The 19,887-nt window shown below is 37.6% G+C and overlaps 1 protein-coding gene across 3 annotated transcripts in view; it reads left to right on the top strand.

Annotated features, from left to right (window-relative positions):
- igsf21a (immunoglobin superfamily, member 21a) overlaps positions 1 to 19,887 on the top strand; it is a 179,228-nt gene that overhangs the window by 140,246 nt on the left and 19,095 nt on the right. For all 3 annotated transcript variants that reach the window (XM_026167142.2, XM_080301159.1, XM_026167143.2), the window contains one exon: positions 9,134 to 9,249. In XM_026167142.2, the coding sequence (XP_026022927.1) occupies positions 9,134 to 9,249 (116 nt within the window). The remainder of the gene's footprint in view (positions 1 to 9,133; positions 9,250 to 19,887) is intronic.

Below are 19,887 nucleotides of genomic sequence, written 5' to 3'. Positions count from 1 at the left end.
GAAACTGGGTGCATTTGTTCAGACTGGTGAAATAAGCAGCCTTATATGTGAATTTCGATTTTGAATATCGGTAAAGCTTTACTGGATAGCTATACCTGGAGCTCAGTAGGTTCATCAGATCATCTACTAATCATAAGGTTGGTGGTTCCATCCCAGGCTGCTCCAGTCTGCATGCCAAAGTATCCCTGGGCAAGATATTGCATTCATCTGAGTGCGAATGTTAGATAGAAAGTACAAAGGTGCAACAAAAAACTTACTTCTATGAATGGACGTGAATGGGTGAAAGAGACATGTAATACAAAGTGCTTTGTGTGCTCAAGTAGAGTAGAAAGGCTCTATATAAGAGCCAGTCCATTTACTGTTCGCCATAGTGGTGGAAAAACTGAGCAGCAACTTAATGAGCAGACATAAACGCAAAGATAGATTAATGTAACAGTCAACTGTAGATTTTACCACAGTATAATACTATATGGTTATTGTTTGAATATTCAGATGCAACAGGACTACCGCAATATTTCTATTGTTGAAAAAAAAAGAGTCATACTCAGCAAAGAGGTTTGAACATTGTTCAGACATGCTAGCATTTATTTATATCCCATTCTTTTCTGAGAATTACTCATCACAAATAACCCATTAGTCAGAAACAACACAGGGAGGACATTCGCATTTGATTAACCAGTTTTATCCCTCTAGTCATGTTAGACACTCTAAACATTCCCTCTTCCTCATCTCCCCGAGGAATTAATTGACTACAGTGAGCACACTGCCCTTTGTAGCTACTTTGGGTTTTTCTCTCTTTTTTAACGTCTTCCAAAAATGGGGATGCTGGGGAACCAGTTAAAACCATTTTACAACCATTTATGCACGTGTGGCCTGCTACTACCTTTCAGCTGAGGCAAGAAAAAGAATTAAATTGTCATGACAAAGTAGTAAATATCTGCTTTTAAATTTGGATTAATCATTTGTATTATGTGAAGTACTTTTATTTCAAATGCTTTACACTTTTACACTCATTGACCCATTCTCACCTCCACACAGATACAAGACAGTATTCACAGTAAATATTTTACTAGTGCCCTGCATCTCAGTTTGATCCTAACATTACAGTTTACTAAATAAACACCTCTTCTCTTCACTCTAGGTCCAAGTAAATTCACATAGGAAATGTATTTTTGTGTAAAAACATTAAAACACACATGAAACTCTGTTAAGCTGGTGCAGGTGTACTTTCAAATATTCTCTTTGTGAAACTAAAGTATAGATCAGTGTTTCACCTGCCATTCAAGCCACGATGAATAATTAAAGCCCAGAGAGATTTTTAAACTTTAAATTCTCAGTTTAGATGCTCCCTGCGAGATCTCCTCACAAGATTTATAAAGGTCAAATTTTCATAGGGCGCTTAGGAATGCACATGTCTGAATGCATTTGTGCACTACATTGTTATATCTAGAAAACCTTTAATTTAAAAAGGAAGATCCACATATGTATTGCTCCCCAAATATTGAAAGACAGTAAAATTAGTTCGGTAAAATATATCAACAACTCAGCAATTGCACATGTTATTATTTGCACTGCGGTCAGGATATGCTATGATGATTATAAAATTAGTCTCTTGAGTTGGACGCACAAAGAAGTTTGTTATTTTCACTGATTTAATAGCAGAGATTGTGTGTCTTATAGCAAAGACTGTCATTTATTTCTTACTTTCTTAAAGTGAAATATTTAAACTGGCAAAATGACAATTGAATAACTATTCAATTACTGACAATAACTAAGAGTGAGCTGTTCAAAAGTATTTTTAATTAAGACTAAAGAAAAGGTTAACTATGCCAAGGTAATAAAAGTCATTCTCTTGTATTTCTTGCCCATTTTAAAAAGAGAAACTGTTGATGCATTGTTACCCATTTATCTTGGTCATAACTGCCCCATCAACAACCCTTACATGTCAGCTTGAAATATGAATTCTCCTCCCTGTCCCTGAATGTTGTGTATACCATATCGACATTTGCAGAGCCTGTGGCCATCTGGCTGCAGGCATTTGAAGTAGATTTTTTCAAAGACTTTATGGGGGATTGTTTATGGTCTGGGGATTATAATTGAATGATGAATACTTCACTACCTCGCTGTTCGGCTTCATATGACTACAGCCGTATTTTGATATTAAGTGTTTTAAAATTAAAATAAATGACAAATAAAGCAAAATTAAAAAATTATATTGCACCTACATACATCAAGTGAATCCACAAGATACTGGGAATTTTAAAGGTGTATCCATGTGACTTCCCTCAATCCTGAAAGGTGAGGCTGGACAAGGCAAGAGGTATAGGAGGTAAACTGTAACCAACTGAAAATCCAAACCTCTGCCCTGGAGCAAAAATGGACTTTAGGGATAAGGGTGCCAGTCAAGGCATAATTGATGCTGGGCTGGGTACAGGGTAAGTCCCATCTGCCACTGTCTGCTATTTGAGAGCCCAAAAAAGCTTTCCCTTTTGTCTTGTCTCAACCAAGCCTTCAAACTGTGCTTGTAAAATCCTCTCTTCTGTCCCCCTTGCCCTCATTACACGTACAAAGTTGCAAGTCCAAGACTGGTTTACCATCAGACAACAGCAGCCTGGGGAGAGAATGGGGAAAGAGCCATATGCAGCCATGACTTATCATATCTCTTACCATATGGAAACTGAGCAAGAGGTGGAAAAAGGCACAACTATTCCTACGCTCCACATTATTCTCTTTATCGTACAAAGTGAAATATATTTAGTATATTTAGTAATAATCCTAAACCTTTTTTTACGTGAGGGTGAGGGTGAGGTTGGGTTCAGACTGTAGATTGTAATTCTATGAGAAGAATTCTTGAGGAGCAACGGACGTTCCTCAGCAATGCATCACTTAAAAGTCTTTCAAGTCACGAATGTGCAAACATATTTCTCACAATCTAAAAACAGGCAGACCAGTCCAAACACGCAGGCATGTAATCTATGTGCTTGGTGCATTTTCAACACAACCGGTATGATTAATGGGCTTCGGAACTGGGGGACTTGTTCAATGTGACACAAGCTTTTGTCTCTGTGTCATCCCCTTCCTCTTCCTGACAGCCACCAGAGTCTCCTTCTCTTCGCGAGCAGCTACACCACTCAGTGGTTGGCTGGGGCAGGAGGATCTGATATGTACTGACAGCACAATAATAACCCGTGCAAATTAACAAGGTGGAGTGTATATGCAAATACAAAAGCACAATAGAAAAAGTGATTAAATAAGAACTTCAGTGTCTTTTTGGGACCCCCCCCCCCCACACACACACACACACACACACACACACACACACTGGAAACCGAGAACTCATGCCAGCAAACATTTCAAGATATCTTCTTTTTTTTCTTCTCAAAAAGATTTAACTTTTATTTCAGTCTGCCACTGAAATAACCCTTTATTTCCCCACTGCTACATTAATGGTCTATCCAATTGTTAGCCTTTTCAAAATAAAGAATGCAAAAACTTTTAAGAGAGTTTTATGTTTTATTCAGCTTAACTCCGTCTGGCATGCCCAAGGTGTGTCTGTTAAATAACGAAAATATAACAATTAGACTTACAAGAGGTCACAATTACACCCATGAGCTTATAAAAACGACTGTTTCACTTGCATGTGTGTGTAAGTATGTGTCTCTACACATGCATATTTTTCCACAAACATCTGTGTTAGGAACAATCTCACCCTTAGAGTAAAAGTGAGGCACCAGAGGGGGATGCTGTATGTTTTGTGCAATGCCAGGAGCTTGCAGTGTAAAATTTGTTTTGATTTTTTGGATGCCAAAATCATATCCTCAAGCCAAAGAGTGAAATTGAGATCATAGAAGATGCTCAGGGATGAAGCAATTAACTACTATTTCAGATTCCTCTGGGATGGATATTAGGTGAAAGAGTCAATTAAATTGACATTCTGAGTTTCCAGTCGCTTAATTTGCAGTAATCTGGCACGGGCAATTCTGTTTCCACTTTTCCCAGTTAAACTCTCACTTATGCTTTTGTGTTTTGGGCCAATTATAAACTACATTTAGGAGCAGCTAAGTAATATACTGGCTTACTCTGAAGAAAGATGTTTTCATAATTAATAAAATTATACTAAATGCACATAGCTTTGTCATGGGTGACATGGAAACAAATGTTGGTAACTGAATGAGTTGTGTGAGACGATGAGGAGAAAATATTAGTGCCAGGAACATATAGTGAGGAGACGGAAAATGAAGATGCTGGGTGGCCAATCTTCACGCGTTTCTGTTGGTTCTGTACGGATACTCTGACCACAGTCCAAAATCCCCACATTTATTAATGGGGTTAGATTAACTTGTTAACTGGTGTGAATGTGAGTGTGACTGGTTGTCATTCTCTCTATATTCGCCCTGTGATAGACTGGAGACCTCTATATCATATCAAAGAGTGACTGAAGATAATGTCATTATTCTGAAGCTTGAAGTGGATCTTCCAAAAGGACAATCATTTTAAAACATACTAGCAATTCCACCAAGAAATTAGTCAAAAAAAGATGGCTATGGAATTGCCTAAGTCATGATTTGAATCCCTTTAAACTTATGCAGAAGGATCTGAAGCGGCTCCATATTCGAGAGACCCCTGGATATCATGCAACTAAAATTATTTTGTTTTGTTGTTGATTTGTTTTTTGCTAAAAGGCAATGTTAGCGTCTACGGTCAGACACATACATACATACCTTTTCCACAGAAGATGACGATATACATTTTTGTTCAGTTAATGAAAATCCATAAATTATTTTCTAGTTTGTTGAGAAATAATAACTTTCTTTTTAGAGGCAGTGTTTAAAAGAGAGCTGTATGTTTGATTGTCCAAATATGTCAAATACCTCCACAATTTTTATAGGCTGTACCTGACCTCTTTAAAATGAAAAAATCTCACTGAAATGAGAATGAGAGAAATATTTTGCTGCAAAGCAGTAGAGAAAGTACTACATTGCTAAAGTACATTTAGATGTTTTTTGGGATCAAATGTCTTTCTTTCTGCTTGCATATTTAATTCAACCTTCAACTTTTTAAAACTCAGAGAGGAATTTATGTTATTTTGGCAATTTTTTATTTTACTTTTCTGTCCGTCTATCCACAATACTCTCTGTACCAATAAATGCAGGTACAGATGTTGGGAGCCTCTTGCGGCATGTGGTGTGTGAGGCACTAGTGCACCTTATTGATCATTAGTCTATAAAAGGGCTAACACAAAAGCCATACAGGAATTAAGAATGAAGTAAATCCTCTTAGCTTTAATGCTGAGAGGCAAAATGCCTTCAAGTGAAATTACATTCATTTAGTTTGCCGAACTCGTTCAAAAGTCCCACTTTGATTACTTTGAAACATTTGAATAAGTACAGTTCAGTTAATGTATTAATATCAGTAAGAGTAGAAGTAAAAGCCATGGACTGGACTGGAGAGTATTTCTTGCAACGCTCATCTTACAACCACAACCACCACACATACAACACACACACAATAAATAAACCCCCAGAGATGTGGACTCAAGGTCAGGGTGCTTAGTACAGGGGGATGTTGGGAGTGGCTTGTGAGTCCAGCTGTCTCCAGAGCTCTAAATCCCCTAATTATGAGGCAGGGAAGGCTGTCTCTATGGAGCATTAAATGTTCTTCTGTTTTGCAGATTCACCAATCCCCTTTTGCAGTTTTTTTCTCCCTTTCTGTTTTTCTTTTTTGTTAGTAAAGATAGCAGAGTAATGCTGTTTGAGGATATAGAAAAAAAGGAGGTGGTAAATAGCGGGAGAGATTGTTATTGATGTGACTAGCAGTAGTACTATTAGGGACAAAAGGAATTAAATGTTGCTTTTAATGCAGTGCTGTGCAAGTGCGGTTTTTGAAACAAAGACGGCAGGCTGTGGGACTGCAGACCTCACATTTCATAGGCTTCGGGATCTATATTTTATGATGCAATGAAACACACCCAGCATTTTATACAGTATATATTTTGCAGACTAGGCAAAGGTGTCTCACCTCTCGTGGTTTTGTCATCCTAAAACAGTAATTGCAAGTTTTCAAAAAGTTTTAATTTTAAGTAACGATTGAAGAAATAAAATGAGCCCCTGAGATTGGAGAAAATACACCGGCAAAGAAAAGATGAAAAGATCATGAAAACCACTTTTATTTCCAGGACATCCTATACTTCTGTTTAGTCAAAGCTGCTACCATTCCACATAAAATGTCTGAGTGTCATGACACACCAGGCTGCATTAGGGCAATGGGCCCTAACTCATCACATATGGACGCTTGTAAATTGCCCCCTGGAGTCACATTTAAACACACTGGGTAAGCATTATTTTTTAGTGTTGTGGAAGTAGAAACAAAAGTAGTTTTTGTTGTCCAAATCTAATAAGCTAATAGAAATGAAAAGTACAAATCTCCTAATCAGGACATCTCCTGACCTCCTACCTGTCAAAGGTTTATTTTTCTCTAACACCACCACCCTATCCTCCAACTTTTTCGTTGCTTTTTTAAAGGTTGGCAGAAATCGGTGTATCGTGGCATCTGCTGTTGCCACAGCCAGTATGTTAAAGCACTGACAGGTATATAGAGGAGAAATATTTTATGCCCATACAATGTGTGTAGATTTCATAAAGAGGGTTTTGGAATTGTTATATATCTACTTCGGTTGTTTGAGTCTTTAAAGAAAACTCTGGAAGAATGTCACATTTTCATATTGATATTTCTTATTTTTTCTGCAAGTTTTTCCTCTTTTGACATTTTTCCCAAGAGGACGTATTGTTTAGCACACTTGACTGTGACATATTTTTTTGGGGGGGGGAGTTTCAGTGCAAATATTTTTCTCTCCATGTTTTGTATGAGCGCTATCAGTCCCAAATATTGCGTTTGGCAGTAACCTTGTCAAGAGAGACATTTTAAATTATTTATATTAAAAATATGTGTATATTCTTTTCAAATAAGTGATATGAAGATCTCTGTAAGACAAAGAACTCCATCGCAGGGAAAAACAGAAAAGAAAAATCAGCTCAACCTTTAACAAGTGAGCAAAGAGACAACTTCAATTAAATGAGGTATGAAAGGCTTAGATGCAATCATTACATTCAGCCATCTTAATCCTGTTTAGGGTTGTTGTGTTTGAAAATACTGTGCTGTGCACAGTACATCTTGGTATTAATCATATCAAATATTTCACCAAGGCTTAAGGCTCGTCTTAGGCTTTGACTTCTATTAGATGCCCTCACACCTACAGGGCAGAAAATAATAGAGTATCATGATAAATGTGAAGCACCTCTGAACCAGAGTGAGGAATCAATTTATTTCTGCATTTTTAAGGTTGTACTAGTAATTTTTGTAACTAAAGAAGGCATCTTTTTTTCTAGTGCTTTAGATAACTTTCAGGGGATTATCTGTGTTTATTAGACAAATGGAGACATCCAATTTAACAGTAATTATTTTTATTGTAATTAGATTAGTTTTCATGAGATTAACTTATTACATGTGTTTGTGCTAAAGCTCTCTACAGATTGCTGGAAAAACTCTCTTGATCTCTTTGTGTTCACAGATGTTCATATTGCAAAACTAATTCATATTTTAACTGCACAGCTCAGGAAAAAAGTACCAGGAGTGTCCAGAATACATTTACTGGACTCCACAAAACAGAATATAATTTTGTTTTATAGAATACAGCAATCAATATTGTAGCCCTATAAAGTTGAATTGCTTTCTTTTATTATCATCTTATTATATGGTGTGCATATTAGTGCAGCTTCACTGTACTATATGCCATTTACATACACTGCTGTGTCAAGTACTTGAGCTTGACTGGTCAGAAGCAGACACCTCTGACAGCTTATCATATGCCAGGTTGAGACAGGCTTGTCAGTAAGCTAATGGAGTGTTCTAAGGTTAATTTACAACCATATGAATTCCATCAATAAGCAATTAAGAGGTGTGGAAACACAGAGGCACCCGAGCCAGCAGCTAAATCCCCCACCAACTCCCACCTGCTTTTAATCAATTAATTGCTGTGGCATGTCTGTTTAAAACTGCTTGATAGATTTACACATAAAACTGGCACATGAAAAAGCCACTGATCTCTGCGTGACCTTTCTTTTTGCCTTATCGGCCTTATCTGTCTCAAAAAGATTCTTCTCTCCATTCACAGAGTTTTTGAGGCATTACAAAAATGTTTCTTATTCTGATAAGAGCTCAGGCCTGTTCATGTGTTACTAAAGCGTCCTGCTGCCAAATTTTGTTGAGCAGCTAACTTTTAAATATGTGTGCACAATGTTTCATGAAATCCCTCACAGAGATAAAAACACAATTACATGAAAGAAAAATAGAAAATGTTGTGAAAACTGTTTTTGATGCTCTGCATTCCTGATCAAAATTCAGATAGTCCTTGTGTAGGTAGCCATGACTGTCACCAGGTATCTGTTAATATTTCATTTAAACCATCACACAGTGGTCTGTGAAGTATGTACGTTCATATTTAAGCTGCCATAAAAAGGACCAGAGCACTGCATGTTGAACAGCTGATTTTCTGGGGAACGTGTGAGATTTCCATTCATTACCCCCTTCCCCTCCCTGTGCTCCTCTAAAGTGCTGTGAAGTCTTGCTCACATGTTTTCCCTTTACACTACCATGACATACTTGCTGGAATCCCTAGAGAGATTCAGATAGAGGGTTAGTGATATGATATGTATGAGATTTTCTACCTTATCAGCCTTATCCGACTCGCATGAGCCCTGGGGAGTTTCGAACATATTGTCCCCGCCATTCAGTTTCCATTTAAAGCTGAGATTCTCACAGCAGGTTTTTGCTTTCTTTTGAAAATAGATATAGTAGATAGATAAAGTAGGTCTCTACATTTGTTTTAGTCAGTTTTAAATATCTGGACAGAATTGCAATTCTCTTTATCCGCTTTCCCTTTCTTGCTCTTACTTTGCTGTCAGTTTTGCCAGTAGGGTTTCCACCTACTTATATAACCCTAAGATGACATTTCATCACGAAATAACTCTTGCAATGCACAGAGAAAGTGAAAACTGATGTTTTGTAAGTGTTTATGAATTTCTCAGGTTGTGTGTTAGGATGCTGTTTCACACATCTTTTCCCTTGTCTTTCACAGCACCCCCAAACAACATATCAGTGGTGGCAGAAAACACTCCAGCCCCTTTCAGTCGGTACCAAGCCCAGAATCTGACTCTTGTCTGCACTGCAAAGGGAGGGAAACCAGCCCCATCGGTGAGTTGCTGCTGAAGATGTACCATGCTGCCAGCTCGATTGGGACTTGCCTTTACAGCACACAGATGCCTGTTGTTTATTATAGACAAACAGAAACTCTGTTGCATGTTTTTTTGTTTTTCAGTGCACAGACCAGTACTATTTATATATGCGTCCCACTGAAATTTGCTGTTATTTGCTAAATAATAATATCAGAGTTTAGAAGGCATCTTCCTGCAGTCATTTAAAATATGTGCTGCTATTACTTTCATTTCAGCTTCTTTTGGCTACTCAATTTAGGGGTCGCCACCGTGAATCATCTTCCTCCATGTAATACTGTCCCTTGCACCCTCTTCTGTCACACAAGCACTCTGCAGATCCTCTCTCAGAAACCTCCTCTGTGGTCTTCCAATTTTTTCTTCCTCCTGGCAGCTTCATTTTTTTTACTTCCTTTGTCCAGTATATCCACTCTATATCTCTCCCTCTGTTTAAATCATCTCAACATTGCCTCTCTAACTTTGTCTCTAAACTGCTCAACCTGAGCCGTTCTTCTGATGTACTCATTTCTAATCTTGTCCCTCCTGGTCACTCCCACTGAAAATCTTCAGCTCTGCCACCTGCAGCCTCCTGTCTTTTTGCTAGTGCCACATCTCCAAGCCATACATCATAGCAGGTCTCACTAATGTCTTGTGAAACTCTTGCTGCTGACCTTCGGTAACAAATCACACTCGTCTCCACCAATTCCGCCTTTCCTGCACTTTCTTCTTCACATCTTTTGTACGCTAACTATTTCTTGGTAAGGTTGACCCTAGGTATTTAAAATCCATTTTCACCACTTCTACTCATTGCATCTTCACCTTTCCACCTCTCCCCCGCTCATTCATAAACGTGTATTCCTTCTTGCATCTACTGACTTTCATTCCTCTTTTCTCCAGTACATACCACAACCTCTCCAGACTCTCTTTCAGCTTCTCACTACTCTAAATAAAGCTTACAATGTTGTCTCTGAATATAATTGTTCATGGAGACGTCATCTGTCAGCCTGTCCATCTCCACTGCAAAGACAGGGCTTGGAGTTAGCCTCTGGTGTAATTCCACCCCCAACTTCAACCCATCTGTCAGTCCAACCCCACGCTGTCTCGCTGTCCTCACACTCGTCCTTTACCACCCTCATATACTTCTTTGCCGCTCCTGACTTCCTCATACACTTTCACCATTCCTCTCCTGGTACCCTATCATATGCTTTCTAGATCCACAGAAGGCAAACTGACCGGTGACTGAGTATCATAAATATGTTTGTTGTGCAATGTAGACAATAAAATGAGTAGATCAAATTTACACGGTTCATGTAATTGCATGTTATGGAGGTTATTTCATTCGCACATAATTATTATAATTAATGTCAAGGTTGTGGATCGTGGACCCAAATGCAGGACTTGAGGAACAGGAATTAAACTCAAAATTCCACTTTAATCCCATAAGCTCAATGGAATACAGACAGTCCGAAAGCATTTAATGAACAGAAACAGCAACCCGGACACCAGAAATCTTAGGAAACATAGGGCAAGGTGACACACAGCAACAAGGACAAGAGGAGACAGTATATACACACACAAGATAACGAGGGGAGCTATAACAGGTGGGAACACAGACAACCTAATAAGACAGGAAGAAAAACTCCACACAAAACCCAGAGAACAACAATAGCCAAAATAAAATAGAAATAAGAGTAACAACAGACACGGGGGACAAGATTAACTTGACACAAATGACTAACAGGCAAATGAGAAAGATAAAAAGACAAATACAAAGACAAGGAAAAGGATGGGAACACAAAGTAAGTAAATTAACGTAAGTGTATCAGGAACTCAGGCTAAGACCTAAAGGCACGAATAACAAATCCAGAAAGAACTTATACAAAGAAGACATGTAAACACAAATAAATAACAGTGTGAATAGAAAGCTAAATTCGTATCCAAAGACGATCTTTAAATACAAAATACAAAACTAGAAAGAATCCATAGGCCAATTACTCAAAACCCTGCTTCTGCGACCACACAACCAGAACAGTACACCCTTATCCACACACATTTAGAAACAGCTGTATGCATCTGTGTTAGTCACAGTCACATTTTTCTCAATGCTTTGAAGTGCAAAACAAGGTCTTACAATATCTGAAGTATATACTCAGATGTTTGGTGGCATATGAGCTTACGGACGCTGTTTGAGAGCAGTCACTTGCTGTTAGTTCCCACTGGGTCATTAATCATTGTCCATGGGTATATGGTAATGGACTCCAGACCCTCAGTGCACCTTTCTCCAGCAATTATGAGCTCAGTGAGAGGTGAATACAAGGTGAACATGATTTCCGTCTCTCAGGTACTTCCTGGTTGATAGTGTGATGTCTACTGTGGTTCTTGCCTGTTGTGATTTCACAGGGTGCCTAAAGCCATTAAAGCTAAGCACTGCTGGGTCCTTTTTTTCTGACGCACTGGTGAAAAAAAGGATAAGTCACATTGCTTTTAATTAGCTTTGTCAGTGATGGACCAATTGAATGATTTAGTCACTGAATTGAGATTAAACCAACAAAAAAAAAGCAATGTGATTTTTCATTTCACTATCGATCACTATTAGGGATGTGTGATATGACGAAATATAATGGAAAAAGATATTAAAACAACGGTCGTTTCATATTATATCATTTATTTCATGCTGTCGCAAAACTCACTGTTTACTACAATATTTTTTCATTGCTTTAGATGACATTTTGCAATAGTCATCACACCAATACAGAAGGACCAGCCAGAACAAATCGAGGAGCTCATTTCTAAAGTAGGGGTTACCTCTGTAGCATGGAATTTATTAGTTAATGAAAAGTCTGACACAGAGCAGAAAAATGTACTGTGCAAACTGGTCCCCACCACAGACACCGACACAACAAACCTCGTCTACCACCTAATGAAGAATCATGTGAAAGAGTATTGCGAGGGTTTACGAATGTGAAGCAAGAAAGAGCCATCAGGGGCTCGAAATAAAGCTCGGATTCAAATGTTAGAACAGGCTCCTCCCTGCAGCACGCCATATAATAAAAACTCATGAAGGTAATAGCTGCCATTACAACTTATATCTATAAATATAGGGTTTTGTGCACTGGCAAAAACACTTGACTCCAGGTACACAATGCCCAGCCAAAAACACTTCATGTAAGTTCCCCCGTTTATATTGTAATTGTCGATCCAATGTATTAGAGGAAACCTGCTACTTAGTATACTACGCTGCAATAAAGGATATGTGCATGAAACAGTGCACCTTATCTTAGACTGGATCAAAAAAATTGGGGGAAAAGCAAGCAGCATTGTTCCTAATTAATATTTTGACATTTAGAAAGAATGATTGCTGGCATGTCTACAAAAAATAACATTAATGGACAAAATCATAGGTTTACATAAAAGTAACAAGCTATTTGGTTGAACTTGATTTAGACATGAAAGACCGTAAACACAGAAACCTTTCCAACTGACTATTGATGACCACTATACCTTCCACACTAACATATCATAAAGCAGCGGTCCCCAACCTTTTTTGCGCCACGGACCGGTTTATGCCCGACAATATTTTCACGGACCGGCCTTTGAGGTGTCGCGGACAAATACAACAAAATAAAACTAGTACCGGTACTGAAAAAAAGAAGATTTATTCATAACACACGTGAAAAGACCCAGGAAAACCGAGTTAACGATCAAAACGATAACAAAATAACGCTGAAAACCGATAAAAACCCTGAAAACCATACATTTCACACCTGAGCCTCAACTCACCGAGGCCCGGGGGTTGGGGACCGCTGTCATGGAGCTCCTACATTAATCATATGGGGAAACCTGAATCCAATGGCATCCAAAAGATGACATAATTTTGTTTTCAAAGCACCTTTTTTAAGCAATTCCATTTTACCACTGAGGACCTTTGCCACAACAAACCCTGAAAAAAATTGTATTAGATTTTATTAGTCCTGCACACCCACACAGGCGTTCTTACTCATTCTGTTTGAAGCTGAGTAGAGCTACAGTTTGCTGGCAGTTTGTTAAAGTCACCATACAGGTTGGTTTTTTTTTCCCCTTAAAAACACAAAGATTAAACTTGTTCCACAAATGTGTGAAACAGGGGATTTTACTTTAGTCCGGCACAGTTTGTTCAAACTCACAGTCCAGAGAAGGGGTTTAATTAGCCCATCTAAGTGAAAACACCTGGATGTGAGTACTTTAGAGTGAAGGGCCTTTTATGTTCCTAGCGCTCTCATGGGGTGGAATATAAGGCATTCATGAGGTGTCAGAATAACCAGAAAAATGCATTACCACTAAAAGTCTTTGAGCTGTGCAACCCTTGGGTAGCAGGTTGCAGAGTTGTTGATATGATCATAAATGAGCAAAGGATGTAAATGTTTTGTTAATATAAAATAAGTTTCAATAAATCATGCACATTTAAATATCATAAAAGTGACTTGACTAAGTTACAAAAAGTATTTCAATTATTTATTAGCAGTAAGCCCCATAGCAAGCCAGGTAAGTGTCTTTAAATTAAAGCTTAACAGCACAGGAGGCACAGGGTCCAAAAGCTTCCACACTCAGAATATCAAACCATCCAAAGAAGGTTAATTCATTTAAAATGAGATTTGTTTGCTCCAAATAGAAAAGCATAGGAATAAATATACCAAATATATTGTACAGACAGTAGTTTCAGTATTGCGAATTAGCTCTGCACCATATATGCGAATATTGTGTTTGGACTAGAGTGATGTAAGATATAAGGCCACGTCTGCTGATTCAAGGAACACGAGAAGGAAAACACTTTCAATTTGGACGGAAACATTGCCTCAGAGGAGAACTGATCATGACCTGTCTAACTTGCTGTGTACTCGTATAATAAACCAAAAACCTTGCCAATGTTCTCTGACAGGTTTTAAGAATAGACTTTCACACTCTAGTCTCACTGAGCCCTTTGAAATTTATATTTAATCCAATTCTAAGTCTTAACTGTGGTGCTTTTAATGGGTAAAAAGAAAAAAGGAAGAACTATTTTTTGTTTATTCAATGTCATTTGATAGCTAAGGCTGTAGCACATGCTTAGTTCTGTCATGTATTATTTTAATATTTGACACTTAAAATGTACCAAATGACATGACAAAACTTAGTAAGAAGTACCTGTTTTGAAATCAAACTATACTTATAGCTGGTAGATATAAGGTTTGAAAAAGGAAATTTACACTGGAGAAATAGCATTTTGTTGTGGTGTTGTTTTTTAACTCATATGTTGCATACACATAAGGAGAAATATGACATTTAAATAGTGTCCATTTGTTCTATTTATGCTATTGTCTACGGTCATGCTGCATAATAAAACCTCATTATTAGGTTTGTAAGTATTTGCTTGAGTGTTTCTGCTTTGGCCCAGTTATGTGGCTGCAACTTCAAACAGCTCCATTTGCTTTTTGATGAAACTCATTTAGTCTTTGTCGGTGCTACTGCCCGGGGCTTGTTGCAAAATGAGCTGTTGTCAGCTCTATTTTCAATGTCATATCATAGCAAGCCTGGTCTCAATAGGGACTCACAACTTACAAAGAAACCAACTGAATTGATTGAGCCAGCAATTAGTAACAGCTAGTAAATATGATCATTCATTGGCATTTTGTACTCTAAAGTATGGTGGTCTGTAACAATGTTTTCCACTTAGTCTTTGAAGGGAAAAAATGTTATTAATACTTTAGTCTTGGAGAATGGGCCGAATAAGATATATTCACATAGACTTGAAATAAAACAAATTTTGTATTGACTGGCTTTTCAGGCTACAATATACACTTGTATTTTGTGTCTTCAACCCAGTCTTTGTCAAAACTGAGATAACATAATATCCTTGGTGAACACTGAAAGTACAAAGATGCTAAAAATACCAAATTTTAACAGCTGTCGTTCCACATTTGCTTATTTGCTTGCAGTTGTTATAGAGCTAAGTGTTCCACTGGCATTCATACACAATGAATGTACAGGGAGTTTTTAGACTTGAAACAGCTTCCTTTAGCAGCAGAGGCCAACACAGTGAAACTGCTGTAAGTGAACCTTAGCAATGAAGTTGAGGGGCAGAGAACTAAAACAATGATCTCAGCTCCATAAAGCTGAGCAGAACTGCAAACATAGGTTATGATTCTCTGTAAGTGCATCAGCATGAGCGAAAAGCATTTCACAGTTTCACATTATTTTTACATTCATTGCCGCTGATACACTGTAATCATAAATGCATAACCTCATTTTAATGATAAGGTTATTTTAATGTGAATTCACTCCAATTTTTATGTTCTCAGGTATCAAAACTTTTTTTATGCTGCCAATAATCACATACAGTTCCTCTTATGTCTAAGCAATACTTAGAGTTACTATCAGAGTGAAGACAAAAATGAGAGCTGCTAATTATGCTGCAAAGCAGCTACTGTAGACTTCAATAGCAAACAGTAGAGTTTACTAGCTTATTTTAGCCATCGTATTTTCAAATTGTTTCATTTTATTTTGGTAGTTGCATTTTTGAATGGGAGAAAATAAACAACTGATTAAAAAATAATGAACCAACATCAAAAGGAAAGAGAGTAGAATAGCAGGTAAGAGGAAAGATCAGCATATAGTGAAAGATTCAATAATGCATTACATTTCCTTCTAAACCTAAACTTCCAAAAACAGTAAGTGTGCCTATATCTTTACTACCATAACTAAAGATATGTCTAACACCACACAGCTGAAAACCTCAACTGTGTGCTTGCAGTGAATGACCATGATTGGCTTACATGTTTCCTGGTTTGGCTTTTATAAAGCATATGATTAGCTCTTTCTGTGGCAGGATAACCTCCTTCCTTGAAAGTTTCTCTGACATACTTCTGTTCAGTATTCTTTGAATCCCAATTCATTACATTACCATATCTCTGTTTTACCCTACAATACAGAGTATGCACACATGTAATTATGCCTTTCCGCTGTTCAGCGCCAACCACAGGTACAAGCACCATATGTCAGCTCAGCGTGGACTTCTTATCGCTGTGTAGAAGAACCTCATGAGCTATAATAGACCATTCAATACAAAAAGTCTTTTGTCCTAAACAGGCATGGCTTTGTATTTGCTTTGATAAATTGTTTGGCTCTCTTAAAGAAAAGAAAAAGTCCCTGTTGCTATGCAACATCCTTTTACATCCTTTCAGCATCCAGCATAATGTCTGATACATGATTCTGGCTTAGCATAGAAATTTGAAAGTGCTGAACTTCATCCAATATACTGTTGCAAGTCTTGTTATACTAGGCAGTTTCATAAGGCTCCTACTGTTCCTTCATCTGGCTGACTATGTTCCCTTTTATTGGTTCTTTAATTGTCAAATTAGAACTGAGAAAATATGCAAATGTGGTCAACCAGTAATGTTAAACTTGTTTTTTCTTTTCTGTAAAAAGTAGACTATGCTAGTTTAAGTGTTTAGGTGATAGAAGCAGTTTACTTGCATGGCTGTATTAGAATATATATTACCCTATCAGACCTATCAGCAATGCTAGGCAAGTGCGCTACAATGTGTAGTGTATGTTCTGTACTTTACATTTATAAACTAGGTCCACCATATTTTCATATATTGCACACATTTTACTCCTTGAAGTATCTCCAGTGTCTGGAAGTTCATCCTTTTTAAAAACCTGTTTCTTCTCACCACTTTCTGGAGACACCCAACACAACAAATTCCCTACTGCAGCTTTGAGAGGGCTGAATATAATGGACGCATGAGTTAAAAGTGTCACCCATTATGTTTCAAGATCTGTCTGCATCTGAAGCGCTGAGGCAAGCTGGTGGCATATCAATAATAGCTTCCCAGTGCCACTATTAGAACATCCTCAGAGCACAAGCAAGCACTGATTGAAAAGAAGAAAGATAATGACAGTTAATAAGAAGGAAAGCTGATTAAGCCATGGCCAGGATCTCTCTCGTTGCCTCTGTGCTCTTTCTCTCCCTGTTTCTCTTGCTTCTGCTCTCCCGTTGAATCATTCTGTCACTATGAAAATTACTGGCTTGTCCTTTTGACACTGCCATGATTAATTGCAGCAACATGAAGGTGTATATGGACCAATGCATTATTGTTACATTTTTGAAAAGGTTTTGAATTCATGATGTTGGTGAGGTGGGGGCATTTTGGCAGTGAACAGAGTGCAGGTGCTCTCATCATAGTCTATTCACAAGGGAATGCAAAACCCTTCTTATGCCACTCATTACTGCCTTGGCATTGTATATGGGCTTAGAATTGCATATCTCTTTTTTTCTGGGTTAATTCATTTTAGAATGAAGTAAGTGGTTTGTGTCTGGTTTCATTGTTTGCACATATTGAACTATGAAGTATTTTGGGATTTATAACAGAGCCATGATTGATAATCACTTTATTCCGTGCAATAGCACTGTAAGAGAATAATAGAGCCGCAATGCCAAAGGCCCTCAAAAATCCTCTTTTACATGAGAGTGAACATTCCAGTCCAGGTCCTGGGGCAGCAAAATGCAAAATGTATGGCATAAGCCACTGTCATGACTACAGACTATATAATGCACCTAATCTCCTACATGATACTACAGATGTACTTTTTATCTTTTCCCACAACATGTTTGGAAATCAACCCATCATAAAAGATCAGAATTGATCAATAAGAAAAACAAGTGCATTCATCAGAACGCATAATATCCAAAAAGGTGATTCTTCTAAAGTCATATCCGACAAAAGTGCCCATGTCACTTTGTGAAGCATTATCATCTTTTGGAGGCATGCATCACAATGAGAGACATCCTCAGTGTTATTTTGGCTGCTTTATAATCACATGTAGAAAATTAATCAGTGTTTGCTCTCTCATTTGTACAGAATGAAAGAAGTGATGTGCTTTCCATTATCTCTGCCTGTCAAACAAGGAAATGTGGGAAATGGGATTTTTAGCAAATTAGTAGGTAGCTTAAAGAAAAACAGACCAAGACAGCAGCGATGGCAGATGTGTCCTTAATTGTGCATAGATTTTTAGGATGAATTAGTTGGTTCAAAATTAATATTTACAAGGACACAGGGTCCTGTTAACTTATTTTGTTGCAGCACGAATCATGCAATCATTTCAGAGAACAGTTTACAAGATGTTAAATATTGGCTTTGGAAAACTTTATTCCACTATTACAGATTATTTTAATCCTAAATCCAATTTGTTCAGCATATGATGTCTTACAAGTTAGCATTCTGAGCTTGAAATATTCAATAACGTCTCACAAATATTGGTATAAGACAGAATGTTTTTAAAGCTTACGCATTCTACTAATTTGCATTTAATATCCACAACGTATGGCTCAGCAAATCAGGCACAAGTAATGCAGAAGTAGTATCAAGTGGAAAATGTCTCAAAATTGATGATGGTAATACTGTTTAACACTGAGAAAAATTATTGTCACAATAAATATGACTAGTCTGTAATCATTTAGACAGCACAACAAATAATCTAAAAAGACTTGTGTCACTCAACTCCTCTTCGAAGACTTTCATATCGAATATGTCTATTTATATCGCTGTCTAAAGTGTTTCCATATCCATGTCCCACTGTACATACGATCTGTTAATGGGAGAGGAAAGGAGCAGAACTGCAGAATAATGAAACAGAAATAGAACTTTAGTTTCTCCCTGCAGCTACATTTGTGTCATTCATTTTATTCATGTCTTTGATAAAACATCCATTTATTCCTTTTCTTTTAACTAAACCAGACAGGTGACAAAAAACTTATTCTTGATATTTTGCTGGAAGTAACACCTCAATAATGTATTATTTCCAACATGTTGAGAGCTGACATAACACAGGGCTCAGTGCACCCTGTTAAGTCATTCAGACATTTAATCAATATTTCTTTTATGGCTATAAATGAACTTGTCTGTTAATGTTTACGGAAACAAATCAGTTATCTAGGCTTACTGAATTAATTCCCTATTATACCAATCTATAGCCAACACAGGTGTTATTGTGTACCCACACCATTTTGTCCAACAAAAGCTCGAGAACAGGTGCATAGATCTTTCTAATCCGCACTGCTCTCCCTCCACCTGCTGTGATAATTAATGAGGTGCTGCAGTACACATTGACAAAAGCTTCTTCTCTACGCAAGTTGTTGAGTAGCTGTAGGAATTAGCAGCAGATGCAATAGGGTCATTGTGGATAAGGTTGATGTTTTCACTTCCCATTGTGCTATTGAATTTTAAGCTGTCACATGAGGTAGACTGGTAGAAAAATTTGGTGGAGGAAAAAGTGCCAATCACTACAACAACCGAAAGTAAGCAAACTTTGGAGAGAAAATTTGTTGTATCTCTGTACTGTAGGTGTTGTGCAGGTTTGAGCAACATCTGCTGTGCATTAGAAAGTTTTATGAGTAAGCTATAAATACCACAAAAATCCCCTGCAGCACAACACAGCTCATAATGATATTGTGTGTCCAGTAGCAGCAGGGCCCACGGAGGCAGCCTTGTCAATAATATTCATATTACAATTAACATTGATGTAACAGTGAATGTGACTCAAAAGGGTAAAGCTGTCCACTAAGTGTAAATATTTCAATATGACATTTGAAATGCTTTACTTTTGT

This window comes from Astatotilapia calliptera, chromosome 5 (assembly GCF_964374335.1).
Source record: "Astatotilapia calliptera chromosome 5, fAstCal68.1, whole genome shotgun sequence".
Taxonomy (NCBI): domain Eukaryota; kingdom Metazoa; phylum Chordata; class Actinopteri; order Cichliformes; family Cichlidae; genus Astatotilapia; species Astatotilapia calliptera.
This window is presented reverse-complemented; position numbering and strand designations above follow the sequence as displayed.